The sequence below is a fragment of the Platalea leucorodia genome (genome assembly GCF_965183815.1).
Source record: "Platalea leucorodia genome assembly, chromosome: 23".
Lineage (NCBI taxonomy): Eukaryota > Metazoa > Chordata > Aves > Pelecaniformes > Threskiornithidae > Platalea > Platalea leucorodia.
The window spans coordinates 2446552-2468253 of NC_138845.1; the positions used below are offsets into that span (position 1 = coordinate 2446552).

The window sequence follows — 21702 nt, forward strand, 5'->3', positions numbered from 1 at the left end:
CGGCGGCGGGGCACTGCCACCCCACGGGCAGGGAGAAGCCCCCCCTTACCCCCACTGGCACCCTGGCACTTACCCCCCCCATTGCCCCCCACTTACCCCCATTGCCCCCCCCCTTACCCCACTGGCACCCCCCACTTACCCCCTCACTTGCCCCCCCATTCATTTCCCCATTTACCCCACTGGCACCCCCAATTTAACCCCATTGCCCCCCCCAATCACCCCTCCATTTACCCCTCTTGGCACCCCCCCTTTATCCCACTGGTACCCCCTCTTTACCCCCCCATTCACTCCCCCATTGCCCCCCCACTGGCACCCCTCATTTACCCCCTTACTGCCCCCCATTTACCCCCATTGGCACCCCCAATTTAACCCCGTTGCCCCCCCGTTGGCACCCCCCCTTTATCCCCCACTTACCCCACTGCCACCCCATTGCCCCCCCCCATTTACCCCCATTGGCAACCCCTTTACTCCATTAGCACCCCCAATTTAACCCCATTGCCCCCCCATTTACCCCAATTTAACCACATTCACCCCCGTTGGCACCCCCCCATTTACCCCCACTGCCCCCCCACCGGCACCCCCCATTCACCCCCTCACTGCCCCCCATTTGCCCCCATTGGCACCCCCAATTTAAACCCCATTGCCCCCCCATTCGCACCCCCCTTTACCCCCCATGCCCCCCCCCGTCCCCCGCCCCCCGTCCTCTCCCACTGACCCCCACCCCCCCGCCGCCCCCGCCGCCCCCGGCCCCGCCGCCCCCTACCAGGATCAGCGCCTCCATTTTGCGCTCGCCGCTGCCGACGTGGAGCCGGAAGAGCGGACGCCGCTCATTGGCTGCTCGGCTGCCAATCACGCCGCCGGGCACCTCCCCGACGAGCCGATTGGGAGAACCCGGATCCGATCTGACCAATCGCTGGTGGAGGTGCGGTGGAGGGCGGGCCGGCCTTTCCCGCCCTTCCTGAAGCGGCCGCTGATTGGAAGCACGTCCCGTCCGTCACCGCCGTGCCGCACTCCCGGAAGCCGAGGGGGCGGTGCAGTTCCCATGGTGACCGGGGAAGCGCTGACGTCACCTCTTTGCCGGTTTCATTCAGCGGTTGGCCGCCTCGTCGATCACGTGACCGGAAGCGGTTTCCTTTCCGTGCTCGGCCCCACCCCTCATGGGGTCACGACCCCCTGATGGGCGGGGTTACCTGTGACCTTTGGCCTCTCTGGGGTCAGGAGGGGACACGGGGGGGCGTGGGGACACGGGGGGCGTGGGGGGACGCGGGGACATGGGGGGAATGGGGGGACACAGGGGGACGTGGGGACATGGAGGGACGTGAGGGGACGTGGGGGGGAATGGGGGGACACGGGGGGGACACGGGGACATGGGGGGAATGGGGGGACACAGGGGGACGTGGGGGGACACGGGGACATGGGGGGACACGGGGGGGACACGGGGGGGACACAGGGGGACGTGGGGACATAGGGGACATGGGGACACAGCTGGGGGCCATGGAGGGATGTGGGGGGACAGGGTGACATGGGGGGCGTGGAGGGATGTGGGGACATGGGGGGACACGGGGGGGACGTGGGGACACGGGGGGGGACATGGGGGTTGGGGGGGACACGGGGGGGCGTGGGGACATGAGGGGACATGGGGGGACTTGGGGATGGGGGGGCATGGAGGGGCGTGGGGGGACATGGGGGACTTGAGGGGACATGGGGGGGACCCGGGGGGATGTGGGGACTTGGGGGGACATTGGGGGATTGGGGGGACATGGGGGGGACACGGGGGGATGCGGGGACATGAGGGGACGTGGGGGACATGGCAGGGAATGGGGGGACTTGGAGGGGGCATGGGGGGACACGGAGGACGTGGGGACACGGGGGGACACGGGGGGCACAAGGGGACATGGGGAGCGGGGGGGGGACGTGGATGGGGGGACGCGGGGGGTGCAGGGGCCCCCGCGAGGCGGGGGGTGACCGAGGCCCTGGGGTGCCACCGGCGGGGACAGGCCCCACCCGGGGCCCCGCGGGGGGGGCGGATGCCCTGGGCCCCGCCGATAACGGCGGGCGGGGGGTGGCCCCCCTGTCCCCTCCTCCCCCGCGGGGCCCCGGGCTTGGGCAACCGCCGGTGGCTTCCGGGCGCCTGGGTCCCCTGGGGGGGGACGGGGGGGACACAGGAGTGTCCCCGTCACTGCCCCCTGCTCCCTGTGCCCCCCTTCCCCTGTCCCCGTGTCCCCATGTCCCCCAGTTGTGTCCCCCTGTCCCCCATTCCCCTGTCGCCTGTGTCCCTTTGACCCACCAGTGTCCCCGTGTCCCCGTCCCTGTCCCCATGTCCCTATTTTTGTCCCCACGCTCCCCCCTTTCCCCATCCCCGTGTCTCCGTGTCCCCCTTTTGTGTCCCCATGTCCCTGTCCCCCCTTTCCCTGTCCCCACGTCCCCCATCCCCTGTGTCCCCATGTCCCCGTGACCTCCTAAGTGTCCCCATGTCCCCCAACCTCCCGTCCCCTGTCCCCATGTCCCCCAGTTGTGTCCCCATGTCCCCTTTCCTCCTGTCCCTGTGTTCCCATGACCCCTGTTGATGTCCCCATGTCCCCCGTCCCCTTGTCCCTTTGACCCACCAGTGTCCCCATGTCCCCTATTTTTGTCCCCGCTCCCCTCCTTTCCCCGTCCCTTTGTCCCCAAGTCCCTCTTTTGTCTCCCCATGTCCCCCATTCCCCTTGTCCCCTGTGTCCCCATGTCCCTGTGACCCCCTAAGTGTCCCCTTGTCCCCCAGCCTCCCTTCCCCTGTCTCCATGTCCCCCAGTTGTGTCCCCATGTCCCCCATTTCTCTGTCCCCTTGTCCCACCAGTGTCCCCATGTCCCCATCCCCATGCCCCCCGTTTTTGTCCCCATGCCCCCCCTTTCCCCATCCCCATGTCCCCATGTCCCTCTTTTGTGTCCCCATGTCCCCAACCTCCCTTGCCCTGTCCCCGTGTCCCCCTGTTGTGTCCCCATATCCCCCATTCCCCTGTCCCCGTGTCCCCCATCCCTCCCCCATGTCCCCTCTCCCCCCACACTTCCCCCCCTCCCTCCCCGGGTTCCTGTCCCCCCCCCGTTGTCCCCAGGGTGTCCCTGGGGCGGGCACCCGGTGGCAGCGGGCGCGGGGCCACCCTGGGGGCTGGCGCTGCGGGGCCTCTCCCGCGCCCCCGCGTCCCCGCGTCCCCGCCGGGCATGGCCGTGGCCTGAGCACAGGGCACCAGGTGGGTCCCGCGCCGGGGGGCACACGCGTGTGCAACGGGGGGGGAGGCGTGTGTTGGGGCTGGGCACACGCGTGTGCCCGGGGACTGGGGGATCGGGGCACGCGTGTGCCCGGGGAGGGAGCACGCGTGTGCCATGCGTTGGTGTGTTTGCGCTGGCGCACGCGTGTGCCCAGGGCCCTGGGGATCGGGGCACGCGTGTGCCCCAGGATCGCGGTGTCGGTGCACGCGTGTGTCGGGGATCGGTGCACGAGCGTGTCCAGGGGAGCATCATGCATGTGCCTGGGTGCCAGCGCACGCGTGTGCCCCTGTGTTAGTGTGTTTGTGCTTGTGTCGGTGCACGCGTGTGCCCAGGGATCGAGGTGTTGGTGCACGCGTGTGCACTGAGGGGTGTTCGTGCACGCGTGTGCCCAGGGAGCGTTACACAAGCGTGCTCAAGGAGGGAGCACGCGTGTGCCATGGCAGCAGAGCACGCGTGCGCCGTGTGTCGGTGCTTGTGCTGGTGCACGCGTGTGCCCAGGGATCGGGGGGTCGGTGCACGCACGTGCACTGAGGGGTGTTCGTGCACGCCTGTGCCCAGGGCCATTGCACAAGCGTGTTCAGGGAGGGTGCACGCGTGTGCCCGTGTGTTTGTGAGTGTCCTGGTGCACGCGTGTGCCCGAGGATCGGGCATTGGGTCATGCGTGTGCCCGGGTATTGGTGCACGCGTGTGCCCAGGGATCACGGCATTGGTGCATGCGTGTGCCCAAGGATCAGGGCATTGGTGCACGCGTGTGCCCGGGTATTGGTGCACGCGTGTGCCCAGGGATCGGGGCATTGGTGCACGCGTGTGCTCTGTGTTGGTGCATGCGTGTGCCCAGGGATCGGGGCATTGGTGCACACGTGTGCCCGGGCATTGGTGCACGCGTGTGCCCAGGGATCGGGGCATTGGTGCACGCGTGTGCCCAAGGATCGGGGCGTCGGTGCATGCGTGTGCCCGGGCATTGGTGCACGCGTGTGCCCGAGGATCAGGGCATTGGTGCACGCGTGTGCCCGGGGATCGGGGCGTCGGTGCACGCGTGTGCCCCGGTGCGTGTGCGTGCGCAGGCAGGGCGCGGGCAGGGCGCGGGCAGGGCGCCAGCGGCTCAGCGGGGGGTGCCGGCAGCGGGGCCCCGGCTCAGCCCCGGGTGGGAACGGACGGAAACGGCCCCAACGGCTGCAGCGGGGGGGGGGGGGACACGGGGCGGGGGGGCACCCTCACCCCCACCCACCGCCTCCACGGGGCCTGCGCTGAGTTATCGTGGGGTCTCCGGGTGCTGTGTTATTGTAGGGTCTCCTGATGTTGCGTTATTGTAGGGTCTCCGGGTGCTGTGTTATTGTAGGGTCTCTCTCAGCAGTGTGTTATTGTAGGGTTTCGGGGCACTGTGTTATTGTAGGGTCTCCTGGTGTTGTGTTATTGTAGGGTCTCCCTGCACACTGAGTTATTGTAGGGTCTCTTGGCGCTCTTGTTATTGTAGGGTCTCTGGCTGTTGTGTTACTGTAGGGTCTCCCTGGGTGCTGTGTCCTTATGGGGTCCCCCAGTGCTGTGTTATTGTAGGGTCTCCTGGTCACTATGTTATTGTAGGGTCTCCTGCTGTGTTATTGTAGGGTCTCCTGGTCACTGTGTTATTGTAGGGTTTCCCAGTGCCGTGTTATTGTAGGGTCTCCTGCTGTGTTATTGTAGGGTCTCCTGGGCACTGTGTCATTGTGGGGGTCTTTGGGTGTTATTGTAGGGTCTCCCAGTGCCGTGTTATCGTAGGGTCTCCTGGCGCTGTGTTGTTGTAGGGTCTCCCTGGGTGCTCTGTTATTGTAGGGTCTCCCAGGCACTGTGTTATTGTAGGATCTCCTGGTGTTCGCGTTATTGCAGGGTCTCTGGTTGCTGTGTTATTGTAGGGTCTCCTGGCACTCCTGTTATTGTAGGGTCTCTCTGGGTGCTGTGTCCTTGTGGGGTCTCCCAGTGCTGTGTTATTGTAGGGTCTCTCTCTGCGCTCTGTTATTGTAGGGTGCCCTGGGGCTGTGTTATTGTAGGGTCTCCCGGTGTTGTGTTATTGTAGGGTCTCTGGGCGCTGCGTTACCGTAGGGTGCCCCGGCGCTGTTGCTGCCAGGACGGGGGTGGCGGGGGGTGACACAGGGGGTGACACGGGGGGTGACACGGGGGTGACACGGGGGGTGGCAGGGGGTGGCGGGGGGTGACACGGGGGGTGACACGGGGGGTAGCGGGGGGTGACACGGGGGTGACACGGGGGGTGACACGGGGGGTGACGGCCGGGCCGGCCGCGGGCGCGCGGCTGTCAGTTGCTCCTTGCGCAACGTCCCGGCGTTGGGCAACGGGGTGGCGCAAGGCGGGCGGCGCCCGGGGGGGCACCCATGGGTGGGGGCACCCCCCCCCCCACGGCGGGGGGACGCCCCACGTCCCCCGCTGCACCCCGAAAGCAGAAGTGGAAGCCGGAAGGGACCCAGGCGTCCTGCGGGGGGGGTCTGTGGGTGCCACCCCCCCGGGATGGGTGATAACCCCTTATCTGGGGCGGCAGGAGGAGGCGGCGCCGCGGCTCCGGCATGGGGGACCCCGAGGTGAGGAGGGGGGGCCCCAGGGGGGGCTCGGGGAGCCGGGGGAGGGGGGAGCTGGGGCTGGGGGTGGCACCGGGGGGTCTTGGGGGGGGATTTGGGGGGGTGTCGGGGCCTTGGTGGGGGTCAGCTGGGGCACGGGGGCCATGGGAGGGGCTGGGGGGGCTGAGGGTGTTTGGGGGGGGCCTGGGGGTGTGCTGGGGACCCCGGGGGTCTCAGGGATGGCGGGGGGGCTCTAGGGCCCGGGGGAGCCCGGGGGGCAAATGGGGCGGGGCCAGGAGCCGCTCGCAGCCAATCAGAGCCAACGAGGCGCTTTGTCCCGCAGACGCTGGCGGCGCTCGGGGAGGTGGGGGGGCGGGGCCCGGCCTTGGCCCCGCCCCTGGCCCCGCCCCCGCCGGGCCCCGCCGAGGTGGAGCTCACGTGGCAGGAGATCCTCTCCCTCAGCGAGCTCCAGGTGCGCCACGCCCCCTCCGCGGGCCACGCCCCCTCCGCGGGCCACGCCCCCTCCGCGCTGCAGCTTCCTACCGCCCCCTGGCGGCGGCCGCCCTCCCGCCGCGCCCCCCGCCCCGGGACCCCTCCCGGTGCAGCCCCGGGGACCCCCCACTGCACCCCGCTCCCCCGGGAGACCCCCATTGCCCCCCCAGTCACACACACACCCCCCGGGAGACCCCCCCTCCCCCTGGGAGACCCCCATTGCCCCCCCAGTCACACACACACACCCCGGGAGACCCCCCCCTCCCCCTGGGAGACCCCCATTGCCCCCCCAGTCACACACACACCCCCCGGGAGACCCCCCCCCTCCCTTTGGGAGACCCCCAATGCCCCCCCCCCCCCGGGAGACCCCCCCACTGCTCCCATCTCCCCCTAGACGCCCCCCCCCCATCACCCTCTCCCTCTCCCCGCAGGGCCTGGACATGGCAGCAGACGCCCCCTTCGACCCCGCCTTCTGCCCCCTCCCCCCACCCGCCCCTCCCCCTTACACCCCCCTCCAGCCCCCCCCTCCACCCCCTCTCCCCCCACCCCACTTCATTCCCCCTTTCCCTCCCCCCTTCCCCACTCCCCCCCTACCAACACCCTTCCCGCCGGAGCCGGTCGCCCACCCAGCCGCTCCCCGGGGCGGCGGCAGCAGCCGGGACGCCCGGCGGGCGCTGGCCTCGGCCTTGCCCATCGGACCCGAAGCCATCGTCAACCTGCCGGTGGAGGACTTCAACGCGCTGCTGGGCCGAGCGCGGCTGTCGGGCCCGGAGCTGGCCTTGGCGCGGGACATCCGCCGGCGCGGCAAGAACAAGGTGGCGGCACAAAAATGTCGCCGACGGAAATTAGAAGCCATCGCTCGCTTGCAGGCGGAGTTGGGGAGGTTGGGACGGGAACGGGAGCGGCTGCTGCGGGCGCGGGGGCAGGCGGAGCGGGCGCTGGGTGCCCTGCGCCGAGACCTGGCCCGCGTTTCGGCTCAGGTGCTGGGGGCCCTGAGGGACGGGGCCGGCAACCCCCTGCCCCCCGAGCGCTTCGGGCTGCGCCTGGCGCCCGACGGGGGGCTCAGCCTGGAGAGCCCCGCGCTGGGGGAGTGAGGGGGGCCCGGGGGGGGGGGCTGCACCCCCTGGGGAGCAGGGGGACCCTTGGGTGCCATCCTGCACCCCCGGGAGGCCCACGGCACCCTTGGGTGACCCCTGCATCCTTTAGGGAGCGAGGGGGCCTTTGGGTGCCATCCTGCACCCACCCCATGGAGCCCCATGGCACCCCTGGGTGACCCCTGTAGCCCATGGGTGCCATCCTGCACCCCCTGGAGGCCCACAGCACCCTTGGGTGACCCCTGTACCCCATGGTGCCATCCTGCACCCCACAGAGCCCCATGGCACCCCTGGGTGACCCCTGTAGCCCATGGGTGCCATCCTGCACCCCCTGGAGGCCCACAGCACCCTTGGGTGACCCCTGTACCCCATGGTGCCATCCTGCACCCCACAGAGCCCCATGGCACCCCTGGGTGACCCCTGTAGCCCATGGGTGCCATCCTGCACCCCCTGGAGGCCCACAGCACCCTTGGGTGACTCCTGCATTCTTTAGGGAGCAATGGGGCCTCTGGGTGCCTGTGGTGCCATCCTGCACCCCCTGGAGGCCCACGGCACCCCTGGGTGACCCCTGTAGCCCATGGGGAGCAATGGCACCCTTGGGTGCCATCCTGCACCCCCTGGAGGCCTACAGCACCCTTGGGTGACCCCTACAGCCCACCAGCAGCAACGGGGCCCTTGGGTGCCCTTGGTGCCACCCTGCACCCCACAGAGCCCCACGGCACCCCTGGGTGCCACCCTGCACCCCATGGAGGCCCACAGCACCCTTGGGTGCCACCCTGCACCCCGTAGCGAGCAGTGGGACCCTCCGTGCCACCCTGCACCCCACGGAGCCCAAGAGCACCCTCGGGTGCTCCCACACCCCCCCAACGGCGCACCCAGGTGCCTGCAACGGGTCCTGCACCCCGCGGTGTCCCCAGTGTCCCCCCGCACCCCGGGGTGCCCCCAGGCCTCCCGCGGCTGCGGGTGACACCCCGGGGCCACCCCGTCACCGCCACCCCTGTAAATAGACAATAAACCGCCTCAGAAAGCGGCCCGCGCCTGCGCTGCCTCTGTCACCCCGCGTCACCCGTCACCTCCTGTCCCATCGCCCCGAGGTGACGCATTCCTGCCACCTCCTGTCCTTCTCCGTCCCCCCAGGGCGAGGAGGTGGCCCCAGGCGACGCAGGCGTAGCCGCCAGCCCCACGCCTGCCTGTCACCTCCTGTCCCCGTCACCTCCGGGTGACGCGGGGCCCTCGCCTTCCCTGCGCTGCCCCAGCCCCGGCAACCTCCTCCCGCCCTCTCCGGCCCCATCCCTGTCCCCAAACCCTCCATGTCCCCTCCACGGCCGCTCCATCCCCTCTGTCCTTGTCCCCATCCTGTCCCCTCCATCCTTGTCCCCATCCTGTCCCCTCCATCCCCTCTGTCCTTGTCCCCATCCTGTCCCTTGTCCCCATCCTGTCCCCTCCATCCTTGTCCCCATCCTGTCCCCTCCATCCCCTCTGTCCTTGTCCCCATCCTGTCCCCTCCATCCTTGTCCCCATCCTGTCCCCTCCATCCCCTCCATCCTTGTCCCCATCCTGTCCCCTCCATCTCGGTCGCATCCCCATCCCTCCCCTGCCCCAGCGCCCCCCTGTCCCCCAGCCCCATCTCCCTCCCCTCTGTCCCCAAGCCCCTCCATCACTGCTCCAGCCTCGCCCCGTCCCTGTCCCCTCCCTGTCCCCACAGACGGGACACGCTTACAAAAATACCCTTCTCTTTATTTACAAGGCCCCCGTGGCCGCGACACCTCCCAGGCGCTAACGGGCTCCCGCGGGCGCTGCAAGGAAGGGAGAGCCATGAAGGGGGGTGTCCCCGGCCCCGGGGGCGTCACACGTGTCCCCCTGCACCCCGCCGCTGTCCCCCCGCCCGCTCACCTCCGCCGGTGGCCCGCGGGCTCCTCTCCCTTTGCCGGTGGCTCCTACAAAAGCGAAGGCGAGCGTTAGCGACCCGGCGGGGGTCCCGGGGGGGGGACGGGGACGGTGGGGACACACGCACACAGAAGCTGCTCTTACCTACAGCGTCCCTGCCCTGCGCTCTGCGGTGCTGCGAGGGGGAGAACCTGGGGGGGCCGAGGCCGAGGGGACACCCCGGGGACAAGGGGGGGGCGGCCGAGCGTGAAATCGGGGGGGTGCGGGGCCCGTGAAGGGCGAAACGGGGCCGGGGGTGCGTGCGTGGGGCGCGGGGAAGAGCCTGAGCTAGTCTGCGCTGGGTGGGGGGGGGGGACAGGCTGCGCCCCGCCGCGGCCGACACCAGAGTGGCGTAGAGATCAGAAATATATATATATATATAAAAAAAACTAAAAATAATAAAAAAAAAAAAAAAAAAAAGACACATTTATTCAGCGTCATGTTGTGTTACAGTTAGCGATCGACAGCACGGGCGCGCAAATAAAACCGAGGCTCCCGGGAGGCCTCGTCGGAATGCTTCCACGGCACAGAAAACTAAAATAACCTGTTGTACAATTAGTCACAAACACAGTCCTGTTTCGCAAAGGAGACTTCTGTCTAACACACGTCTTCATGGAGCAGCCACCCCCCGCCACAGCTGTGAGTGGGCCGAGTTCACAACTGGTGTAACCTGCAGCTTCCCTGTCCCTTCTCTGGCTCGCCTCTCCCGCTAAGCTTTGTTTCCTGTTGAATAATACGGAATAACGTTAATCTAAACGGCCCCGGGGCCAGCCGCCGCTTTCCGGGCGTTTGGCAGCCTTTTTTTTTTAATCTTTTTTTCTTTATTTTTGCTTTAATTTAATAAACTGCTGGTGGAATGGCTCGCCTGCTTCGCGGCGGTCGGGCTTACCTGGGTGTTAAAACCTCCTGCCGCCGCCGTAGCTGCCGCCGCCGCTCGAGCTGCCGTAGCCGCCTGCGGGAGGACGGGGGGTGTTAGAGAAACACTCGGGGGGACGGACGGACAGAAAAAGGGTCTGGGGGCTGCATCCAACCCCCCCCGGGGACTCACCGCCGCCGTACGGCCCCGAGCTCCTGCCCCCGAAGTTGCCCCCCTTCATGGGGCCGAAATTGGACGACTGGTTGTTGTAACTGCCAAAATCGTTGTAGTTCCCCCCGCCGCCGAAGTTGCTGCCTGGGGAGGGGGGAGAAGGAGGGAGACGGGGTCAGCGCGGGGAAGGGGGAGGCAGCCGGGGGTCTCGGGGGGGGTTTAATGGGGGCCTGGAGGTTGCGGGGGGTTTAACAGGGAGTCTGGAAGCGCCTGGGAGCTTGGGGAGGCTTAACGGGGAGCCCGGAGGCACCCGATGGCCGGAGGGGTGTTTAACTGGGAGCCCAGAGGCGAGGGGGGGGTTTAACTGGGAGCCTGGGGGCACCTGAGGAATTGGGGGGGGGTTAATGGGGAGCCCAGAAGCATCCCACAGCCACAGGGGAGTTAATGGGGAGCCCAGAAGCATCCCACAGCCACAGGGGAGTTAACGGGGAGCCCGGAGGCACCCAAGGAACTGGAGGAGGGTTTAAAGGGGAGCCCGGAGGCACCCAAGGAACTGGAGGAGGGTTTAACGGGGAGCCCGGAGGCACCCCATGGTTGGGGGGGTTAAAAAGGAGCCCAGAGGCACCCAACGGCCAAGGAGTGGGGCAGGGGGAGGCACCCGGGGGTCTCAGGGCGGTTTAACGGGGAGCCTGGAGGCCAGGAGGGTGTTTAACGGGGAGCCCAGAGGCACCCGCAGCCGGGGATGCTTTAACGGGGAGCCCAGAGGCACCCAGGAGCCCGAGGGGTAACGGGGAGTCTGGAGGCACTCCGCTGCCGGGACGGGGTCTAACGGGGAGCCCAAAGGCACCCCTGGGCGGGGGGGATTTACCGGGGCGCCACGAGGCGCCTGGGGAGGATTTAAGGGGGAACCCAGACGCGCCCTACGTCCAGGGGGGATTTGGGGGGGGTCCCCACCTGTGCCCGCTTCGGAAAGGCCGTTCCGCACGGCGAGCGCGGGTCCCCGGGCGGGACGCCGTCCTCCGCTGCCGCCGCCGAAGCCCCCCCCGCCGTTATTATAGCCGTCGTAGGTGCTGCTGCCGCCATAGCCCCGGTTGCCACCCGAGTAGCCGGGGCCGCTGCCGCCGTAACCTGGGGGAGAGGAAGGAGGGCGCTGAGCTCTCAGGGCCGCCCCGGCGGGCGCGTGGGGGCCGGGCTCCGGGTTCGGCAGGGCGGTGGGCTGCGTCCGCTGTCTGGGCCGGGCCACAGGGCCGGCTGGCGTCCTCGGCGAGCGGCTGGGCGCGCTGGCCGCTGCCCGTCGGAGAAATCCCGCTCTGGCCTTACCGTCATTGCCAAATCCATTATAGCCGTCTCCGCCGCCGCCATAACCGCCACCGCGGCTGCCACCAAACCCACCTGAAAAGAACAAACCGTTGTGGTTCAATCCGTCCACACGGGGCCGGGCGGTTTAGAGCTGCCGGAGAGAAAAGTTCGGGGTGCCGAAATCCCGGCGTGGAGGGAGGAGGAGCGGCGCGCTCTGGCCGGGCCGAGGGGGGCCGGGAGCCGGAGCGGTGGCAGCCGGAGCGGCGGCGGCGTTTGGGCTAGGTTTTGAGCTGCGTCTCGAGCCGGCGGCGTCCCTTGCGGCTGGCAGCCGGATGGGTCCCGCCGAACCACTTACCACGGCCGCCGAAGTTGCCGCCGCGACTGAAGTTGTCGTTACCGCCGAATCCGCCTCCGCGGCCGCCGCCAAAATTCCCGGAACCGCTGCGGCCTAGGAGAGGGGGCGGAGGGGGGGGACAGCCTTTAGGAACAGCACAGGCAGTGAGGTCTAGCGGCAGCTCGGGGCAGGGGGGGAGCCGGGGGCCGAGCCGCGGGCTCACCTCTCTGGCTGGCTGAGGCGCTGGCCATCTCCTGCTTCGAGAGGGCTTTCCTCACCTCGCAGTTGTGCCCGTTCACAGTGTGGTATTTCTGAACTGCGGGGAGGGAGGAGAGGGAGATTTAGGGGAGGGGGGCACAAAGCTGGGTGCCCCCCTCCCTTCCAGCGCCCGCCGGACTTACTGACTATCTTGTCGACGGAGTCGTGGTCATCAAAGGTGACGAAGGCGAAGCCCCTCTTCTTGCCGCTGCCGCGGTCCGTCATGATCTCGATGACTTCGATTTTGCCATATTGGCCAAAATAGTCTCTCAAGTGATGCTCCTCCGTGTCCTCCTTGATGCCGCCCACAAAGATCTTCTTGACTGTGAGGTGGGCGCCGGGCCGCTGGGAGTCCTGCGGGAACACGGCGGCGTGGGTGTGGGGTCGGGGCAGCTCCCCGTCGTCCCCCAAAGCCGCCCTGGGCTCTGCCGGCCCCATCCGGCGGGGTCTGAGGCCCCGGGGACGGTCACGGCTCCTCCCTACCTCTCTGGATACGGCCCTCTTTGGTTCAACGACTCTGCCGTCCACTTTGTGCGGCCGGGCGTTCATGGCGGCGTCGACCTCTTCCACTGAGGAGTACGTGACGAAGCCGAAGCCTCGTGAGCGTTTGGTGTTCGGGTCTCTCATCACCTGGGAGGACAGAGACACGTCAGGGCACAGTGTGAAGCCCCCCAAGAGGCAGCAGACCCCCTCTGTGGGGATGTGGCTCCTTTCCCTCAGCTCTTCTGGCTCTCGCTCCCACCCTTGCAGCCGCAGAGCAGCCGCTCTCCTCGTTACCCGCATCGTTACACCTCAAACCCCGTCAGCGTTGGGTCACCGAGGGCTGGCACTTGTCACCCACCCCCCCAGGGAGGTGCTGGGGGCAGAGAGGAGCCCGGGCAGGAGTGGGGGGCACGGCAGGCGTTTGGGGGGCCTTACCACGCAGTCGGTCAGGGTGCCCCATTGCTCAAAGTGGCTGCGGAGGCTCTCGTCTGTGGTTTCGAAGCTGAGGCCGCCGATGAAGAGCTTGCGGAGCTGCTCGGGCTCCTTCGGAGACTGTGAGGAGGCGGTGACATGGGGGTGAGGGGGGCTGGACTCCCCTGCCCCCCAGCTACAGCGATGCTCTGCCACCCCCAAACCTCCTACGTGGGAACCCCTTGCATTCCCCCAGCCTCAGGGAGGCCCTGTCACCCCAAAATGCCCCCCGGGACTGCCTCACACCCCCACAGCTCCAGGGAGGCCCAGCCCCCCCTCACTGCACTCTGTCGTATCTGCCTTCACCCCCAAACAGACCCCAGCCCCCTTCATACCCATCACCCCCAAACCCTCTCTACGGGGCCTCCTTGCACCCCTCCAGCCCCAGGGGGGCCCTTTCACCCCCATCCCCCTCGCTGGTCCCCCCCCTACCCCCCTCCAGCGCTGTTCTCAGCCCCAGGGAGACCCTACAGACCCCAGCCCCCATCTGTGGCGCCGACCAGGCCCTGGGAAGGCTCTGCGATCCCCCAGACCCAATCTGTGGGGCTGCCTGTTCCTTCAAGGGGCCTGAGACCCCCAATGCCAATCTATGGGGCTGCCCAGACCCCAAAAGAACCCTGAGCCCCCCTCAGCCCTCATCCATGGCGCTGCCCAGGGCTCAAGGAGTCCCTAAACCCTCCCAGGCCCCATCTGTGGGGCCGGACAGGACCTAAAGGGACCTGACCCCCCCCCCCCCCAGTCCCCATCTGTGGGACCACCCTGGCCCCAATGGGACCCTGAGCCCCCCCAGGCCCCATCTGTGGGGCCATTCAGGCCCCTGAGCGCCCCCCAGGCCCCATCTGTGGGAATGTCCTGGCCCCAAAGGGATCCTGAGCCCCCCAAACCCTCATCTGTGGGGGCACCCAGGCCCCATCTGTGGGACTGCCCTGGCCCCACAGGGACCCTGAGGCCCCTCAGCCCCATTTTTAGGGGCCCCCAGGCCCCTAAGTCCCCCCAGGACTTATCTGTGGGGCTGCCCTGGCCCCAAAGACCCCAGCCCCCATTTTTAAACCCCCCCCCCCCCCAGCCCCATCTCTGGGGTCCCCCAGGCCCCTGAACCCTCCCAGGCCGCATTCCTGGGGGCCCCAGGCCCCTAAGCCCCTCCCAACCCGCATTTCTAGGGCCCTCCAGGCCCCATCTGTGGGACTGCCCTGGCCCCACAGGGACCCTGAGTCCCCGCAGGCCCCTGAACGCCCACAGGACCCATCTGTGGGGCCACCCTGATCCCAAAGGGACCCTGAGCCCCACCAGTCCCCATTTTTAGGGCGCCCCAGGCCCCTAAGTCCCTGCAGGGCCCATCTGTGGCACTGCCCTGGTCCCAAAGAGACCCTGAGACCCTCAAGCCCCCATCTGTTGGGGCGCCCAGGCCTCTGAGCCCCCCCCGGCCCCATCTGTGGGACTGCCTTGGCCCCAAATAGACCCTGAGCCCCCCCAGGCGCATTTTTAGGCGCCCCCCAGGCCCCTGAACCCCGCCAGCCCGCATTCTTGGGGGCCCCAGGCCCCTAAGACCCTCCCAACCCGCATTTTTAGGGCCCCCCAGGGCCCTGAGCGCCCCCCCCCGGCCCCATCTGTGGGGCTGCCTTGGCCCCCAAGGGACCCTGTGTCCCCCCAGTCCCCGTTCTCGGGGCCCCCCAGGCCCCATCTGCGGGGCTGCCCCGGCCCCACAGGACCCCGAGCCCCCAGCCCCCAGCTGGGGGGGCCGTGACCACCCCCGGGGCCCGGTCGCTCCCGCTCCCCGATCCCCCCCCTCCGGTGGCCCCGGGCCCGACCCGCGCCCTGCGCATGCGCGGAGGCGGCGCGGCCGCCATCGCCCACCCGAGCACAAAGGCGCGCACGTGGCCCCGCGCGCGGGGAGCCGCGTCGGGGAAGGGGGGGGGGGGGGGAGCGCGAGAGCGAGCGGGCGCGCGCGGCGCCGCGCATGCGCCGCGGGGCCCCCCCGGCGCGCGGCGGGGCCCGCGCGCCTGCGCCGAAGGCGGCGGGCGGGAGGCGCGCGCAGGCGCAGTGAGCGCGGCGCGCGCGGCCGGCGAGCGGGGCGGCGGGGGCGGGGAGGCCGCGGCCGAGGCGGCGGGGGCCGGCGGCGGCGGGGCGGGGCTGGGGGGGGCGGGGGGGGGGCCGGCGGGACGCTTACCTCGGACTTGGCCATGGCGGCAGCGCGGGGCTGGGCGGGCTGGGCGGCGGCGGGCGGCTCAGCGCGCGATGCTCCCTCTGCGAGGCGCCGAGACAGAAAGGGGCCGAGCGACGCGAGCGCCGCCGCCTCACTCCGCCGCCCCCGCCGTCCGCCCGCCCCCCGGCCGCTCCCATTGGGCGGTGCCGCCCGCGCCGCGCCCCCGCGCCGCCTCCCATTGGGCGGTGGGATTGAGCGACGCGGCTTCATTGGCCGCTCCGCCCGCGCCGCCGCCGCCGGTTGGCTGCGGCGGGGGAGGTCCCGCCTCCGCGCCTCACGGATTGGGCGAGGCCGCCGCGGCCCCGCCCTGCGCCGCTTTTCCCGCTCCGGCCCGGAGACTCCCCGGCGCTCCTCCGATTGGTTCCCTCGCTGGCGGTCCCGCCTCGCGCCTCCCTCTCATTGGCTAGCGCCACGGCGCAGCCGTTCCCATTGGCGGACGCGGCCGTCGCTCAGCGCTGCCCGGCGGCGGGCCCGGCGGAGGTCGGCGAGCGCGGCGCGGCGGGCGGCAGCAGCGGGGCGCGGCGGCGAGTCCCGGCGGCGGCGAGGAGGGGCCCGCCCGCCCGCCGGCGCCCAAGGTGGACCTGGCTCAGCGCATGCGCGACGCGGGGCGACCGGGGAGGGAGGGAGGGAGGGAGAGGGAGGGGGAGGGCGGGCGGACGCATGCGCGGAGCGCGGCCGGCGGCGCCTGCGCGCTGCGGGCGGTTTTGGCGGGTGGAGCGCGGAGCGGCGGCGGCTCGGAGGGGCGGCCAGACCGCGGCGGACGGGCCCGCGCCGGAGCCGCTCCCCGCCCAGGTAGCGGCGGCGGGAGGTGGATGAATGGGGGGCAGGGCGGGGGCGGACCCCGCCGGCGGGATGGGCAGGCGCTCCGGCCAATGGCGGCGGCGGGGGGCGGGGGCGAGCGGCGTCCCGTTCGGCCAATGGCGGCGGCGGAGGGGCGGGACGGCGAGGGGAGTGACGGCCGGCTGGGCCAACGGAGGAGGGGCGGGGCGGGGGCGAGCGGCGGCGCGCTCAGCCAATGGGCGAGCGGACGCCGTGTGCCGTTGGCCAATGGGGAGAGGTGGCGCGCTGCTTGCCCCGCCCCCGCGGCCCGGTCAGCTGTGCAGCGCCGAGCACCGGGACCGGCCCGGGCCCCGGGACGCGCCAGGCCGAGCCACACCGGCTCTTCTTTGCCTCAAACCGGCTCTTTTTTGCCTCAAAACTGGCGCTTTTGTGCTTCAAACTGGCGCTTTTGTGCTTCAAACGGGCGCTTTTGTGCTTCAAACTGGCGCTTTTTTCCCCAAAACAACACTTTTTGCCTCAAACCGGCGCTTTTCGCCTCAAACTGGCGCTTTTCTTCTGTTCCGCCAGGCCTCCCGCATGCAGCTTTACGGATGCGGTGCCCCGGGGCTCCGTCCCCATCCCGTTCACACCCGAACCCGCTCTTTTGCCACCCAAAACTGCTCCTTTTACCCCCAAATCCATCCCTTTTACACCAAAACCCGCCCTTTTGCCACCCAAAACTGCTCCTTTTACCCCCAAATCCATCCCTTTTACACCAAAACCCGCCCTTTTGCCACCCGAAACTGCTCCTTTTACCCCCAAATCCATCCGTTTTACGCCCAAACCCGCCCTTTTGCCACCCAGCCCCCCCGCCGGTGAATCGCACCGGTTTGGGCCTTCACTAAATGCCACCCGGGGAACGGGGAAGACGAGGAATTTCTTGGCTCCGTCGTTTTTTTAAGGCTGAATTTAAAAAAAACATGCTAAACCCAAGACAAAACCCCCCACATTTTGGCTGTGTGCCTTAAAACCTGGTTTTTTTAAAACCCCTGGGGTTTTTACTTGTGGGGCTTTGCTGTTAAGCAGCAAACCCGCCCCAAAATGGTCAGAGGGTGCGGGGTTTCCGCCTCCTCTCCCCCCCCCTCTTTTTAATTTGCCTTTAAAGCCCTTAAAAAAGAGTGAGATTTTTATTGCCGTGTTATAAATTGGAGGGGAAATGCGCTTTTCCACCAAAGCATTTCCCTGTGCCTAAATCCCCACCATTTTTAGGGGTTTTAACCCAAATGACATTTCCCTGTGCCTAAATCCCCGTTTTGGGGGGTTTTAACCCAAATTACATTTCCCAGTGCCTAAATCCCCACCTTTTTTAGGGGTTTTAACCCAAATGACATTTCCCTGTGCCTAAATCCCTACCTTTTTTAGGGGTTTTAACCCAAATTGCATTGGGAGATGCCTGCTCCTTCGCCGCCATCTCCTCTTCCTCTGGATTTGGGGGGCAATGGGCGGCAGGGGGGTCCCCAATAACCCCCCCTGTCCCCCCCCAGGACCCGTGGGCGCTGCGCTATGGGCAAGAGGAGCAAGCGGCCAGCCGACAGCTCGTCCTCGGGAGACGAGGAGGAGTATGTGGTGGAGAAGGTGCTGGACCGGCGCGTGGTGAAGGGCCAGGCCGAGTACCTGCTCAAGTGGAAGGGCTTCTCCGAGTAAGTACCACCGGGGACGGGGGGACGGTGATGATGATGATGATGATGATGACGGTCATTTGGTGACAGGGAACACAACACTTGGGAGCCGGAGAAGAATCTGGATTGCCCGGAGTTGATCTCGGAGTTTATGAGGAAGTATAAGAAGATGAAGGAGGGTGACGGGAACAAACCACGGGAGAAGGCGGAGAGCGCCAAGAGGAAAGGAGGGCTGCCCGCCGGCGGGGAGGACGTCAAGGCCAAGAAGAAGAGGGAGGTGAGGGGGGGGACTGCCACGGGGACGGGCACCCAGGGATGGGGACGGGCACCCAGAGATGGGGACAGGCACCTAGGGATGGGGACAGGCACCCAGCATCCCTGTGATGGGAATGGGCACCTGGGGATCGGGACGGGCACCCAGCGTCCCTGTGATGGGGACGGGCACCCAGCTATGGGGATGGGCACCCAGGGATGGGGACGGGCACCCAGGGATGGGGACAGACACCCAGCATCCCTGTGATGGGGACAGGCAATTGGTGTCCCCACCACAGGGACGGGCACCCAGGGATGGGGACAGACACCCAGTGTCCCTGTGATGGGGACAGGCACCCAGCTATGGGGACGGGCACCCAGGGATGGGGACAGACACCCAGTGTCCCTGTGATGGGGACAGGCACCCAGCTATGGGGACGGGCACCCTGGGATGGGGACAGACACCCAGGATGGGGACAGACACCCAGCATCCCTGTGATGGGGACAGACAATTGGTGTCCCCACCACAGGGACGGGCACCCAGGGATGGGGACAGACACCCAGCGTCCCCGTAATGGGGACAGGCACCCAGCGTCCCCATGATGGGGACAGGCATCCAGGGATGGGGACAGACACCCAGCGTCCCCGTGATGGGGACAGACACCCAGGGATGGGGACAGACACCCAGCGTCCCCACGGTGGGGACAGGCACCCAGCCATCGTTGGGGATTTCCGCACGCCGGCCACCGCAGCAGGGTCGCGCCCTGGGGTCCCGCTGGGTAGCGTCGGGTCCGAGGGAAGGTTTCCAGTTCCTCTGTGATCAGTTCCCAGGTGCCAGCTCCGGCCGGGTGCCTCCGGAGAGGGACCCCAGCCCCAGATTGCACCCCCAGTTACACCCATACCACCCAGCGCCTGATCCCCAAGTCCAACCCCGTAATTCTGGTCGATCTCTTGATTTCTTACTGGTTTGCACTGTCGCTGGGCTGGCCGCCTTCTGAAGTGACCTCATTCCCTTGGAATTGTTTCCTTGGTCCTTATCTCCTTCGTCCCGCTCCCATCTGCCGGATTCGGCGAGTTCTGTGTTTGCAGCGTTGGTTTTATCAGGAAATTTACGCTCGGGCAGCTCCCGCGGCCCGAGGCTGCGGCTGCTGGCGCTGAACGGGCCTGCGCGGAGGGAAGAGCGCGGTTAATCAGATTTCTGCTGTAACGCCATGGGACGGGCACCCGGGGATGGGGACAGGAACCCAGTGTCACTGCAGTGGGGACAGGCACCCGGGGATGGGGACAGGAACCCAGCGTCCCTGGGATGAGGACAGGCACCCGGGGATGGGGAGAGGAACCCAGGGATGGGGAGAGGAACCCAGTGTCCCCAGGATGGGGACAGGAGCCCAGGGATGGGGACAGGAACCCAGCGTCCCTGGGATGAGGACAGGCACCCGGGGATGGGGACAGGAACCCAGGGATGGGGAGAGGAACCCAGTGTCCCCAGGATGGGCGCAGGCACCCAGGGATGGGGACAGGAACCCAGGGATGGGGAGAGGAACCCAGTGTCCCCAGGATGGGCGCAGGCACCCAGGGATGGGGACAGGAGCCCAGCGTCCCTGGGATGGGGACAGGCACCTCGGGATGGGGACAGGAACCCAGTGTCCCCAGGATGGGGACAGGCACCCAGGGATGGGGACAGGAGCCCAGGGATGGGGACAGGAACCCAGCATCCCTGGGATGAGGACAGGCACCCGGGGATGGGGACAGGAACCCAATGTCCCCAGGATGGGGGCAGGCACCCAGGGATGGGGACAGGAGCCCAGCGTCCCTGGGATGGGGACAGGCACCCGCGGATGGGGACAGGAACCCAGTGTCCCCAGGATGGGGACAGGAGCCCAGGGATGGGGACAGGAGCCCAGCGTCCCTGGGATGGGGACAGGCACCCGGGGATGGGGACAGGAACCCAGTGTCCCCAGGATGGGGACAGGAGCCCAGCGTCCCTGGGATGGGGACAGGCACCCGGGGATGGGGACAGGCACCCAGGGATGGGGACAGGAACCCAGTGTCCCCAGGATGAGGACAGGCACCTGGGGATGGGGACAGGAACCCAGCGTCCCTGGGATGGGGACAGGCACCCGGGGATGGGGACAGGAACCCAGCGTCCCTGGGATGGGGACAGGCACCCGGGGATGGGGACAGGAACCCAGGGATGGGGACAGGAACCCAGTGTCCCCAGGATGAGGACAGGCACCTGGGGATGGGGACAGGAACCCAGCGTCCCTGGGATGAGGACAGGCACCCGGGGATGGGGACAGGAGCCCAGTGGCCCCAGGATGGGGGACAGGCATCCAGGGATGGGGACAGGAACCCAGTGTCATTGCAATGGGGACAGATGCCCAGTGCCACCACAGTTGGGATGGACACCCAGGGATGGGGACAGGCACCCAGTGTCGGGGATGGAGACCCGGCCATCGGGATGGGCACCCAAGGATGGGGATGGGCACCCAGCATCCCCATCATGGGGACAGGCACCCAGTGTCCCCGCGATGGGGACAGGGACACAGCCATGGGGACAGGCACCTGGCATCCCCACCATGGGGACAGCAACCCAGGGATGGGGACAGGAACCCAATGTCCCTGTGATGGGAATGGGCACCCAGGGATGGCGACGGGCACCCAGGGATGGGAACGGGCACCCAGGGATGGCGACGGGCACCCAGTGCCACCGCGAAGGGCCCGCACCAGCCGGGGGAGGCCGTCCCCAACCCTGTGACCTCCAACCGCCACGCACCGGGGCTGTACCCCTTCCCCCCCCGCCCAGGCGTACCCACACCTCCTCACCCCCAAAAATCCCCTTTTTTCCCCCCAAAAAAACCAAACCCTGCAGAGCAACGACATCGCCCGGGGCTTCGAGCGGGGGCTGGAGCCCGAGAAGATCATCGGTGCCACCGACTCCTGCGGGGACCTGATGTTCCTGATGAAGTGGTGAGGCTGCCCCGCGTGTCCCCGAGGGGGGTGACCACCACCTTCTGTGTCCCCCCCCCGACCCCCTTATTATTCTGTGTGTGTGTCCCCCCCCCAGGAAGGACACGGACGAGGCCGACCTGGTGCTGGCGAAGGAGGCGAACCTCAAGTGTCCCCAAATCGTCATCGCTTTCTACGAGGAGCGGCTGACCTGGCACGCCTACCCCGAGGACACGGACAGCAAAGAGCGCGAGACCCCCAGGAGCTAAGGCGGCCCCCCCCTCCTGTACATAGCCCCCCCCCATCATCTCGTGTGTGTCCCCCCCCTCCGTGTCCCCAGGGATCGCCCTGCCCCTCCCCGCAGCCCCCTGGGGACAGGGGAGGGGACGCTCCCGCCCTATGGGGGGGACACAAAGCTCCCCCCCCCCCCCCCATTTTGGGGGTGTCTGAAGGGGGGGGCACCCCCCACCCTGCATCCCCCCCCCGCCCCGGACGAGGGGGTGGGGCAGGTTTGGGGGGGCTCAGCCCCGGTTTTTTGCTGTTTTTCTAAGGTCGGTGTTTTTAGCCGGGGCCCCCCCGTGTGTCCCTGTCCCCGTGTCCGTCCGTCTGTCCGTCCCCCCCCCGTATTTGCTTCCAATAAACGGTCACTTTTCAGGAGCCGCCGCTTCGTCTGGGGGAGGGAAGGGG

General features: G+C 68.2%; 4 protein-coding genes across 10 annotated transcripts in view; 2 read left to right on the forward strand and 2 right to left on the reverse strand.

The window, feature by feature from the left end:
* The window catches only part of COPZ1 (COPI coat complex subunit zeta 1), a 3621-nt gene extending 2755 nt beyond the window's left edge, over nucleotides 1-866 (reverse strand). Inside the window, 1 exon segment of the mRNA XM_082332706.1 lies at nucleotides 764-866. Within this exon segment, the coding sequence (XP_082188832.1) occupies nucleotides 764-781 (18 nt within the window). The 5' untranslated portion in view covers nucleotides 782-866.
* A 1236-nt stretch (nucleotides 867-2102) lies between these two features.
* On the forward strand, nucleotides 2103-8940 carry NFE2 (nuclear factor, erythroid 2). Of its 2 annotated transcripts, XM_082332437.1 has the most exons (4): nucleotides 2103-3227; nucleotides 5774-5813; nucleotides 6133-6261; nucleotides 6713-8940. In XM_082332437.1, exons 2-4 carry the CDS (start codon nucleotides 5799-5801, stop codon nucleotides 7373-7375), a joined length of 807 nt encoding a protein of 268 aa, XP_082188563.1. In that variant the 5' UTR covers nucleotides 2103-3227; nucleotides 5774-5798; the 3' UTR covers nucleotides 7376-8940. The 2 variants fall into 2 exon arrangements, with proteins under 2 accessions (XP_082188563.1, XP_082188562.1); XM_082332436.1 differs by lacking the exon at nucleotides 2103-3227 and having other exon boundaries at nucleotides 5499-5813.
* Nucleotides 8941-9091: 151 nt separating this feature from the next.
* On the reverse strand, nucleotides 9092-15478 carry HNRNPA1 (heterogeneous nuclear ribonucleoprotein A1). 5 transcript variants are annotated; one of them, XR_014230420.1, is made up of 12 exons: nucleotides 15341-15478; nucleotides 13138-13254; nucleotides 12703-12849; nucleotides 12363-12573; nucleotides 12185-12277; nucleotides 11983-12105; nucleotides 11649-11720; nucleotides 11283-11456; nucleotides 10350-10472; nucleotides 10191-10253; nucleotides 9269-9312; nucleotides 9092-9171 (listed from the first exon to the last, which is right to left on the reverse strand). XR_014230420.1 is itself a non-coding variant. In XM_082332556.1 (11 exons), exons 1-10 carry the CDS (start codon nucleotides 15353-15355, stop codon nucleotides 10198-10200), a joined length of 1101 nt encoding a protein of 366 aa, XP_082188682.1. In that variant the 5' UTR covers nucleotides 15356-15478; the 3' UTR covers nucleotides 9696-10024; nucleotides 10191-10197. The 5 variants fall into 5 exon arrangements, 4 of the variants coding, with proteins under 4 accessions (XP_082188682.1, XP_082188681.1, XP_082188684.1 ...); XM_082332556.1 differs by lacking the exons at nucleotides 9092-9171; nucleotides 9269-9312 and adding an exon at nucleotides 9696-10024 and having other exon boundaries at nucleotides 11983-12075; XM_082332555.1 differs by lacking the exons at nucleotides 9092-9171; nucleotides 9269-9312 and adding an exon at nucleotides 9696-10024.
* A 364-nt stretch (nucleotides 15479-15842) lies between these two features.
* CBX5 (chromobox 5) lies at nucleotides 15843-21621 on the forward strand. Of its 2 annotated transcripts, none has more exons than XM_082332700.1 (5): nucleotides 15843-15951; nucleotides 17680-17835; nucleotides 17905-18091; nucleotides 20939-21036; nucleotides 21134-21621. In XM_082332700.1, the coding sequence occupies exons 2-5, from the start codon at nucleotides 17699-17701 to the stop codon at nucleotides 21282-21284; spliced, it is 573 nt and encodes a 190-aa protein (XP_082188826.1). In that variant the 5' UTR covers nucleotides 15843-15951; nucleotides 17680-17698; the 3' UTR covers nucleotides 21285-21621. The 2 variants fall into 2 exon arrangements, with proteins under 2 accessions (XP_082188826.1, XP_082188827.1); XM_082332701.1 differs by lacking the exon at nucleotides 15843-15951 and adding an exon at nucleotides 16100-16168.
* Nucleotides 21622-21702: the final 81 nt, after the last annotated feature.